This window comes from Pundamilia nyererei, unplaced genomic scaffold (genome assembly GCF_000239375.1).
Source record: "Pundamilia nyererei isolate P.nyererei 1_Seehausen unplaced genomic scaffold, PunNye1.0 scaffold00014, whole genome shotgun sequence".
Classification (NCBI taxonomy): Eukaryota; Metazoa; Chordata; class Actinopteri; order Cichliformes; family Cichlidae; genus Pundamilia; species Pundamilia nyererei.
In genome coordinates this window covers 4,414,802-4,425,909 of record NW_005187415.1, presented here as the reverse complement: position 1 = coordinate 4,425,909, position 11,108 = coordinate 4,414,802, and the positions used below count along the sequence as shown (strand labels likewise).

General features: G+C 38.2%; 1 protein-coding gene across 1 annotated transcript; it reads right to left on the bottom strand.

The window, feature by feature from the left end:
* Positions 1-3,553: 3,553 nt before the first annotated feature.
* On the bottom strand, positions 3,554-10,770 carry LOC102201785 (tetraspanin-6-like). Its single transcript, XM_005725236.1, has 9 exons — positions 10,561-10,770; positions 7,620-7,685; positions 7,214-7,330; positions 7,020-7,094; positions 6,853-6,936; positions 6,038-6,127; positions 5,320-5,391; positions 5,104-5,187; positions 3,554-4,681 (listed from the first exon to the last, which is right to left on the bottom strand). The coding sequence occupies exons 1-9, from the start codon at positions 10,618-10,620 to the stop codon at positions 4,547-4,549; spliced, it is 783 nt and encodes a 260-aa protein (XP_005725293.1). The 5' UTR covers positions 10,621-10,770; the 3' UTR covers positions 3,554-4,546.
* Between the last annotated feature and the right edge of the window lie 338 nt (positions 10,771-11,108).

Genomic DNA, 11,108 nt, shown 5'->3' with positions numbered 1-11,108 from the left:
CCGCCTGTGTTCAGTCCATCATATTAAAAAGGAAACTATAACATGCTCCATGTCATCTTGCATCCACGTCTAAATTGTTGACAAGCAGCCCGGTGTTGTTGTTCTGACTGTATTTAAAACAGGGCTGTGCTGTCCATCTTCAAAAGCTGGTATCTCTTGGTGGCGGTATTGGCTATATTAATTATTGTTAATTATAATTATTATATTTTTAGAGTTTTCTGTTTCTCTTATATTTAAAATAACCACACTACGGATGGATACTGTGAGAAGGAACATTTATGTGGATGACTGTTTAAAATCTGTTGCTTCACAAGAAGAGGCAGTGCGCATGCTGCAGAGGCTGATATCTGCATTAAAGGAGGAGCTTTCAAAATGGATCAGCAACAGTCACACAGTGCACATCTCAATCCCAAAGGAAAGGAGAGCAAAGGAAATCAAGGGTCTGGATTTGGATCAATTTCCAATTGAGAGAGCACTGGGTTAGTTCAAGTTCAGAAACTCTCCGCAGGATCGTCCACCAAGTAGAAGGGGCATTTTGTCTGTGATCGGCTCACTGCATGATCCTTTGGGAATCTTGTCTGCTTTCAGTATGCCAGCTAAACTGTTGCTACAAGAACTTTTGTTGACAAAATTTGAAGTGGGACGAAGTTATTCCCCACTCTCCCTCTAAGCGGGGGCGTGATTGGGTGGAGGAGCTCCAGCTGATTCAGTGGAATGCTTTCTTAAACCAAGTTCCACTGGAAGACCAGATAAAGCACAACTTCATCATTTTTCTGATGCAAGTCCGGATGGTTATGGGATAGTGTCATATTTAAAACTGGAAAAGAATAACATCTCAAATGCTGCCTTTAACCTGGGAAAAGCTAGAGTTGCTTCTTTTAAGCAAACTACAATTTCCAGGCTGGAATTGACAGCTTCAGTTCTTGCAGTTTGAGTGAACTAACTTCTGCAAAAAGAGTTGCAGGAAAAGTTTGAAAAATCTGTTTTTTGAACTGATAGCACAACAGTACTGAAATACATCTCCAAGGAAGCCAGAAGATTTAATACCTTAGCTGCAAATAGAATTTATGTTGTTCAAGAAGCAACAGATGTGAATAAGTGGAGATATGTTTCCTCTAAGAAGAACCATGCAGACGACGCATCCAGAGGCATGAAAGCTGAGGATTTTCTCAAATGTAGGAGATGAATAAATAGGCCAGAAGTCAGAGGAATGGCCTAAAATGGATGTGGATCACAGTGCAATTCCTGCAAATGACCCAGAGGTCACAAAGGACCTGACAGTGAGCATTTTTTGTGAAGGAATCACAAGATGCTACAAACTGTCTGATTCATTACTTCTCATCTTGGACAAAACTTCAAATCTCAGTAGCCTGGTTTTAAAGAGACCTTGGTGTTGCTGGGACAAAAGAGGAAAGAGTTTGTTGCTGCAGATCTGAATGAAAATGATCTGGAAAGTCAAAAGAAAGAAATGGAAACAAGAATGGGAAAATCTGACTCAAGAAGATTTGGCCAAAGCAGAACAAGCTGTTATTCAGCATGCACAACAACAGAAATGTAAAACTGAAATGGCTTTAATAAGCAATGGCCTCAAAGCAGTTTCCAAGGGGAAGTTCTCCCTACAAGCTCGACCCAGCATTGGATGCAGGGGAATAAATGTGTTAACACTGATTTTACGGCATTTCCGTCAAAACTTGGCACATGTAGGAAGAGCGTACATCCTGTCAAAACTAAGACAAAAAGACTGGATAGTAAATGCAAATTCGGCTGCCAAGAAAATAATCTCTTGTTGTATCATGTGTACACGCAACAAAGAAAAGTTTGTTGAACAAAAGATGGCGCAGAGAGAGTCCTGCCATACACGGCTCCGTTCACAAATGTTGGAGTGGTCTACTTTGGGCCTATAAGGACAAAGTCTCTTTAAAAGGTATGGGTTTCTTATTCTTTGTTTGACCAGTCGTGCAGTACATCTGGAAATTGCATAAACACTCAGTAAAGACTGCTGTACAAATGCTGTCTGGAGGTTCATCTATAGACAAGGCCCAGTTTCGTCCATCAGATCTGATAATGCTAAACATTTTGTTGGTGCAAATTGAGAGCTGAAAGAGAGCTTGGCTGAGCTGAACTATGCTAAAATTCAAAACGCTTTTATTCAGGATGGCATCAAATGGGACGTTAATGTCCCGGCAGCATCTCACCAAAGTGATGTGTGGGAGCGTCTCATTCGTTCCATAAGGAGTATTTTAGTCTCAGTTCTCAAAAAACAAGCTTTGGAAGATGAAGGCTTCCAAACAGTCCTCTGTGAAGCTGAAGCTATATTGAACGACAGAGCCTTTACCAGAGTTTGCAGTGACTCAATTATCTTGAAGCACTCGCACCCAATTATTTGTTGCTGCTGAAAAACAAACCAATTTTGCCACCAGGAGTGTTTGATCAATGTGATCTTCATGCTAGGAAAAGGTGGAAATGGGTACAGTACATGGCAAAGCTGTTCTGGAAAAGATGGCTTTCTAAAGACATACCTCTGATGCAAGAAAGACAAAAATAGCAGGGGACTAAAAGATGTCTTATACCTGGACATATTGTCTTGATTGCAGATGCTACAGAGACCTGTGTTTTGGAAAGGCCAGTGGCAACACTTCTTTTGCTACTGGAAGCATCGTCTTGAAGAAGTAACATCATCAATGAAGATTAAGGACATGCCGGAGGGAATAGCTCCTTTTTTAAAGAATTTTGAAGTAACTGTGATTGTATGCACAATTAGGTGCCAGAGTGTTGGAGCCATTTATTCTTTATTTTTATTATTTTGAAATTTGTTTATCTTTGTAAGTCAGCCAGGATGAACTGTAGGGCCATTTTCTGTAAGTACTAGGACTAGTATAGGACCAGCATGCACTGGGGTGGGCCTATTTTTCTTTTTTCTTTTTTTTTTTACGAGAGCAGAAGCAACAGGAAAGAGTAAAAACTGATTTTTGTTTATTGCTTGCCAAACTCAATAAATTAACCATAAAACGCAACGTTCAAGTTTTGGACATTGGACTTTTTTTTTGCTTGTGTGTAAAATATCACCACAGTGCAGCAGTGGCTTGTGGATTTTAAATTGTTGAATGTTTGTTTGGACAAACAATGGAATCGTCACTACAAAAGGTTTTCTTAAGATATATAAAACAGATGTGTTGCAACAAATACACAAAGACATATGAAACAGAGGGGGCTTTTCAAAAAATAGTGTAGAGACTTTTTTAGTTTAATCAGTGCCATCATATCAATCATTTTTAGATGAATTCTAATTGTAAAATGTCTTTTAAAAAATCCTGTGGAACAGGTCAAAATTGAGGCATCATTGTACTTAACTCATTCACTGCCATTGACGTCTATAGCCGTCAATTGCAGTGAATGAGTCAATGGGTTTAACTCATTCACTGCCAATGGCTGGCAGTGAATGAGTTAATTAGTTATTTAGTAATTAGTATTGTTAGTTTATGAAAGCTGTAGCCATTAAGAAGTGGGCTTGTAACCTAAGGGTTGCATAACTTGATAAATCATTACTGGTTTCATCATTTCACTTGATTTTATGTCAAATTTAAGTTTACAAAACAAAACAAAGCTATATGAAGGGAATATAAAATGTTTTATTACACAATGAAAAACAGTCTTTCGAATTTTTCTAAAATGTTCCCACAAACCTGGGGAACAACAATCAATACATTAACTGTGGTTTACACAGTTATAGGTGTAAACTGTAAGCTGTATATTTTCCTTTTGTCCTTTCATTTATTAGCGCTTTGGGGTCCTTAGGGACTAGTAAAGCGCTATACAAATACAGGCCATTTACCATTTATGCAGTGGATAAAGGATGTGGGATGTGCCACAGCAAGGCTAAGGAAGAAACTGGATTGAAGGATTTTTTTTTCTTTAGCAGCTGATCTAAACGATACGGAGCAATGAAAAAAAGGCACCTTATACTGAACCCCAGTCTTATCAAATATGAGAGTATTAAAAAGCTTTGAATGGAAAAAAAAGTCAGAGTTAAAGAAAAATGAAAAGCTACCAAACTACAAAATATCGGTTAAGATTTAATCCACCCATACTACTCATAAGTGCTTTTTTTACTGAGCACATTAGCTTTAAACTCTGAATTTTTACTTCTTTTCTTGCTTGCCGGTGCTAAAGATCACAGATCAGAGGTACTAGATTACGCTCCATGTTGGTGCAGAATTACCACCAGTCTCTAAACACAGAGCTCAAAGGCGCAAAGCAGTTAACACTCTGTCACTTATCATATCCCTCTTGGTTATACTGGATAGAAATATTTATCAAAAAAGGAACATAGTCTTTCACAGTTCTGTTTTTTGTGGCACAGCCCAAATTTACAGCTCATTAGGGATTACATAGTGAATAGAAAATACCCTTAACAAAGAAGTTCAAAATGCACTTGCATGGTATGATATAGTCAATATATCCAATCATCATAACGTCTTCTATTAATCCCATTGCTTCCGAGGTTTGCCTTAGCTTTGCTTAACATGCTGAATCAGAAACAAAGAAATCAGGAGTGGTCTGAAACCTCTGTGAGGGTGGTGTAGTTGCCTGCTTTTGCCTCTGCACTGTAGACCACTGCGGGGGTGTCTTTCTTCCGATCGAGCTGGCACAAGATGGCTATACACAATACTGCTGACAATATCTAAAACAGAATCAAACAGAGGTGGTTTATTTTACTTCCTGTTCATCTTTTTATTATTTCTTGAGTTGCTTTGAGTCCACCTGCAATTTTAGAAAGAGGCTGAGAGAGAGCAGATTAGTCAAAGAAAATAAAAAGGCAAGTTTGCCAGCGCAGCGAAAACAGATACTTGCTCGCTTTCATTCAGTTTTCAAATCTGTAGTTAGCAACTGCATAGGAAGATTTCAGGATGGAAAAGAGTTTTTGAAACCCTATGACTGAAAATATTAGTGAAAGACGAATTTTAAGGGAAAAATTAAGACTTTGTACAAATGGGATCACCTAAGCAAAACTCTCGTAACATTTCTGTCAACAGCCATGCACGCTTTGTAAAGATCACATCAAAGGATCTATAACCATGAGAGCCACAGACTGATTGTACTCACCCACAATAACATGACTCCCAGTGTTACGCCCAACACAATCCTAATCAGACTCATTATGATCTCGATGAAGTATGGAAGGCATCCCTAAAACAAGTAAAGGATTAATGAGATAAACCGATATAAATGGAAACAAAGTTCATAACAGCTTATAGAGTTTACACATGTACCTGTACTTGAAAAAAAAAAGATCATTTCTAATGAGAATGCCTTTAATACCTTTTCATAAATCATAATAGGCTCGTCACCCATCTGGCTGTTAAAGAGGCTGCTGTTTCTAGGAGCCGCCACCTGGAAAACACAGAAATTGTAATTGTGCATGAAGTGTATGCACACCAAGACAACGTGTAGTTTTTAAAATGTGATGATATTTGTGTGTCAAAGCTTTTAAAACATGCTTTTTTTAACTGACTGCAGTCATTTTCAAGCAGATTTGCAAATAACTGGTGTCTTATTTTTAATGCAGACAGACTGCCAACATGCTGCAAACAATCGAAATAAGACTGCATGATGGGCATGGCGTCAACGTGTTAACGAGCTAACCACGCTAACACGTTGATTTCGTGCAGCCCCACGCGCGGGGCGATCCGTGGTAACTCGTTAATGTAGATTTGCCGCGTTAATGCGGTAATGGCGTTGACATCATTGCAATTTTCACCAGTTAATAATAGTTAATTGACATATTATCACAAATGCCAGCTTGACTCCACTGAGCCAAAATCTTAATGACGTTTTATCGCTGATTTGATGCACTAAAATTGCTTTACCGTCTGCAAATGGTTTGGTTGTACCACAGTCTCCAACCACTGTTTTCCCAAGTGTTACTGTAGCACAAAGGAGCCTGGTGGTGCTACTTTGGGAGGAAGTTGGGCTTTGTAAATGAAAATTTATTGAAATTTTTTTTTAACCGTGTAGGCATGTTAGCTTTCACACTTACACATGGATTAGTGGACTTGTCGGTGCATAGGCAGGAATTTGGGATGTTGAACTTCCAGTCCCGGTAGCTCTCCAGTCCGCAACACTCCAACTGAGATGGAATCAGAGAAGAAAATAAAGAGACAACAGCAAAACAACCATCTCCTAATCCCTTCTACAAACAGTTAAGTCTGACCAAACAGCATCTGATCTGTGCTGCTGAAAACTGTATCAGACATGCCAGGACAGTCTGGTTGTACTTTTGGAAAAATATGTCCGTCACAAATTTATGAGTGTTATCTTTCTTTTGTTAAAATCAAGAATACTGCATTTCTTCTCTGTTCTCACTAGAGTTCTCTATAAAACATTAAAACAGCTATTTTAAGTTGCTAATATTATAAGAAGAGCATGTGCCTAGCATCCAGTTAAGTTGTGTATCAGCATTGTTTAGTTATGCCATTAGCCTTACATATTATATGTGAGCTCTGTTTTTAGTTAGTTTTGTTTGATCACCTCTGAAACTACTTGGAACTGCAATTCTACAAGATTATACTTACAAAAACTGGCACGGGCTATCCATTATCGCTGCTCACAAACATCTCTATGACCTCATCGGCTATTATTTCCTTGTGCCGTGTTTACACTACTGGCTGCAAGTAATTTTCAGTATAAGCTGCCAATATGATGCCTCAAATTGACACTGCAAAATTTTGTTATCTGAAAGACCTTAAATTTGTTTACTTATTAATGGGTTGTGAAGCTAGATGAATAGAACACACACACACTACAAACACATGCACATCTTCACTCACAACTTCACAACACAAGGTTACCTACTTCTGTCTGTATATCATCGAGGAATTCAGTAGCATTAACCAGGGGTAAAAGGTTCAGGTACTGCTTCTTCACATCTTGACGTACCTGCGCAACAAAAGCAAAGTAATATACAAACAGTTAAAAAACATTTCTGTATCTTCTAATGTGGAAAGGCACTTTGGTAATACCTGAGATTGTGAAGCCAGTCCTTGAATATTAAGCACCAACATGAGTAGACTACTCAGAATCATTCCAACTGCATACTGACAAACAGAAACACATACACACAGAAATACGGGAATAAGGATCTATTTGTTTTTGTTATAAATTGTATTTTTATTACAGCTACCAAGATTCTTATCTTCTTTTTTTCTTTACCCACCACTATTAGAGCCCATCGTATCTCTTTCCAGACACCGATTGCGCCAAAGATGGTAAAGAGAATAATTACCGCAGCAATAACATACATAACATGTATGACTGCAATCTCGCGTTCTGCCTGTGGAGAAAAAACAAAGACGCAGGTTGAGAGTGAGCAAGGGTGTAACCTGACTTCAGTGCCCCATGCAGATGTTGTTTGTCATTAAGAATACTACAGGAAAAGAAAACACTTACATGCTGGCATTTGTCTGACAACGGCTGCATAATATTTGCTTACCTATTTTGCCACTAATATAGAAATTGCTGCTGAGCCATATATGTGTTGTCGTACATACAATAGGACATTGTTAAATCGCACACACATTCATGTGTCATAATGCAAGGTTCTATAAATATACATTTTATACCTCTTCCTGTTGGTGTAAGTGTCCATGGCTAAAAAGACTGAATCCCAGCAGCAACAAACTGATTATCTGTAAAAACAGTAAGAGACAGTTCAACACTTTCAGGGCTGTAACAGGCAGAGTGAGAAACGCTAAGGTTACCGAAAGTCATCAATGATTTCTCCTCATCTGTACAAATGAAAGTATTAACTCTGCTTATTTAGAATTAAATGATAAGCATTTACATATTTAAACATTTACTATGCTTTACATTAATGATCTTGAATAGGTTATGTTACACCTGATCAAAATAATAATGAAAATATAAACATCTAAGCTACAAAAAACATATTTTTTTGTAGTAAAAAGATGTAATGATTACTAAACCCCCTATACAAAACCCTTTTTTCAAACACTCAATATGTTGGTTAGCAAACTATAACATGGTACATAAGCTTTTGTGAACTTAACAACACTGACGTAAGCATTGTTGTATCAGATGAACTGCAAAACATGACATATTACACACAAATGAAGAAAAAATGCAGAAGCACTCTGTGGGAAACTACGGTAAGTCCACTCTTACTGCTTACACAGGAATCAATATGTCAAAGTGGAAAGACATCAGCTATGTGATTGCTGGTGCTCATTAGTCTGGTAATGCTTATACGATCACTCACTTCCAAACAATTTTAGTCCATTTGTTCTACAGAGAGAAGGAGTGGACGTCTAAGGAATTCAATCCAGGGTCTGGCCATGCAACAAACAAAAACAGGAGCTAAATATCAGATGCTACACGGTTCAGTTTGATGTTCAGGTTCATGACAGCACGTTTAGAAAATGGAAGGGATGTCAGGAGAAAAGCCTCTTCTCTCTAACAAGAACATGCCAGCACAGCTTAGGTTTGTACGTTTGCATCTGACCAAACCATAAGACTTCTGGAACAATGTCTTTTTGGACCGACAAGACCAAAGTGGAGCTATATGGCCATAATACACAATGCCACACTACAGCAAACTCAGCACAAACATACCCACTGTCAAGCACGGTAATGGAGGGGTGATGATTTGGGCTTATTTTGTAGAGACAGGACCTGGGCACTGTACAGTTTGTCAGTCAGTCATGATCTCTGCTTTATCTCAAAATGTTCTGCAGTCAAATTTGAGGACACCTCTGAATGTTAACACTTGGCCAAAACAGGGTCATGAAACAGGACATTCATTCAACAGAACGACTTCAAAAACAAAGAACGAAGGTGTTGGAAATGCCCCCATCAAAGTCGATATCTGAACTCATTTGAAATGCTGTGGCAGACTAAGAGAGTAATCTCCTAAAGGAGAGTGAGAACCTGATAAAGTCATACAAGAAACAATTACTTCAAATTAGCTGCTCCTTTTTTTTTTGCACACAACTAATAGGGGGTACACCTGGTTTTTACCATGACTGTGCTTGTGCTTGCATGTCTTCAAGTAAGGTTTTAGCATTTCTTCAAATAAGGTCATAGAACTATTCCTAACTATTGTGGTGTCTGCATTTTCCCCCAAAATATGCAAGAAAAAAATAGCCTGGGAACTGGAACTGGTTTGAACAAATCCATTTATAAGATCTCTCACTTAACAGGGTAACGCCTAAATACCAGGAAGATACTTAATCCACCCCTTGAGTATTGATCCATAATTGACTTATGTTGTTACAAGAACTGGAAGCCTAAGAGTTTGGCATCTACATGATGAGCTCGGGGCATGAAATAAAACTTGATAATTATGCTACTTTCCAGCAAAACCATTGACCCAAAGCGCAGATCTGAGACAATCAAAGTATACTTGGTGGGATGTACTTCTGAACCATCTTGGTTCTTGGACTATGGTTTGGTTTAAAGAAAGTGCTGACATCTGTTAAACCCAACAATATTTGTTAAATAGAATCATTTGAATTTCAAGAATGTGTTGACTAATGACTACAATGAAGAGTATAACTACTGAAGAAGTTAATCCAGCTTTACACTGTTATGTTAATCTGATAAGTAGTTCACCCTGTACATTTGTTTACCCTTTTGACGTTTGGCATCAGCTCTTATAGGCTCGTGCTAATCTTAGTGAAGTATTGCACAATGTGTTTCTTTTGTAACAGCTCTGGGCTAAATCATGTGTTGGTAAACCACTGTAAATCAGTAAATACAAAGCAAGTGATGAGACACATAGTGACAGCTAAACCATGAGGGACAAGCTGTATTAGCGGGAAAAACATGTTGCATAATCCACTTCCCCTCAACTGTGCGAATGATGAGAAGAATAAGGTGGGAGAAGGAGAAGAGGGAGTTAATAGGTTGGGGAAACCTGAGCATCACGTGGTATAACTGCCACTCAATCAGGTTTGGTGGGTCCCAGATGTTGTGCCAAGATGGCGATGCTGGCACATAGTCTGTTTTCTACAGTCATTAATGTCATGTTGCTGACTATGTGCCAAGAGTGGGCCACATTTGCACCGTACGTTTGTCACTCCTGTCTTTTGTTCTGTTTTTTCCTCTTCATTTAACAAACAAACAACCAAACAAGCAATTTATGACATCACATTTTGTATTTTTGGAAACATTATGCGCATTTTAACTGTTTGTTTTCATACTTTAAAAAAAAAGGAAAACTAATGATGACATCACATAAGACTACAAGCATTATAGTACACATTATTGTTTAATACAGCCCCTAATTTAATTGTTATTTAACAATCTTACCGTTTCCCGGACACTGTTTTTTTCCCGTCTCGCTAATTATTCCAATGTGTTTCGAATAAATAAAACAAAATTTTAAAAAAGGGCCTCCTACAACCTTCATTGGCAACTCGATTGAGTAAAACTGAAAAGGGTTTAACTGCAGCATCTGGATAATGTAGATTTTTACGCATAGCACGAGGAGGGTCTCAACATCTGCACCTAAACAATCTTTTAGCGCCTCGTAACCATACTCACCGCGATCAGACTTATCACGACAATGAAAGTCCGTTTCAGCCACACATTCGCTCTTCCCATGTTTGGGTCTTCTGATGTCGCTCCAAGAGTGAATGTGTCCCTCAAAAGTGATAGTTTGTGTGCCCGTAAAGAAATAAATCTACTTTTAAAGAAGCGAGACCCGTTAAAGTCCCTCCCCGCTAGACTGCGCTCCCCACCTGGAAATGGTGAGAATGTGGGTGGGTGGAGTCTTATTCTCCAGCTCATGAAGTTGCTTAACCCTCTTAATTTAAAGCCTGAAACATGAAATCATTGAAGAAAATTCTTATTTATCTTTTGCAAAATAGAGTGTTTTGTTAACCTTATTACGAAATAAAAAATACTATTAATTTGCAAATCTGTGTTTAAATTTGCAACATAATTTATTTCGGTTCCCTAATAACGTAGAAGCCTCAAAATTTAAATATGATGCAATTGACTTTAACGCAGGTGACTGCTAAGTAATATTATCACATTATTACCAATGTGATCAATATTTATGAGCACGAAAAACACCATCATACATGGAT

Excerpts from the sequence above, each read along its gene's own strand:
- LOC102201785 (XM_005725236.1), bottom strand. The coding sequence starts at position 10,620 with ATGGGAAGAGCGAATGTGTGGCTGAAACGGACTTTCATTGTCGTGATA. Across the intron at positions 5,392-6,037 it reads ACAAGTCCACTAATCCATGT|GTGGCGGCTCCTAGAAACAG; the intron begins GTAAGTGTGAAA and ends TGTGTTTTCCAG. Across the intron at positions 4,682-5,103 it reads TGGGAGTCATGTTATTGTGG|ATATTGTCAGCAGTATTGTG; the intron begins GTGAGTACAATC and ends ATTCTGTTTTAG.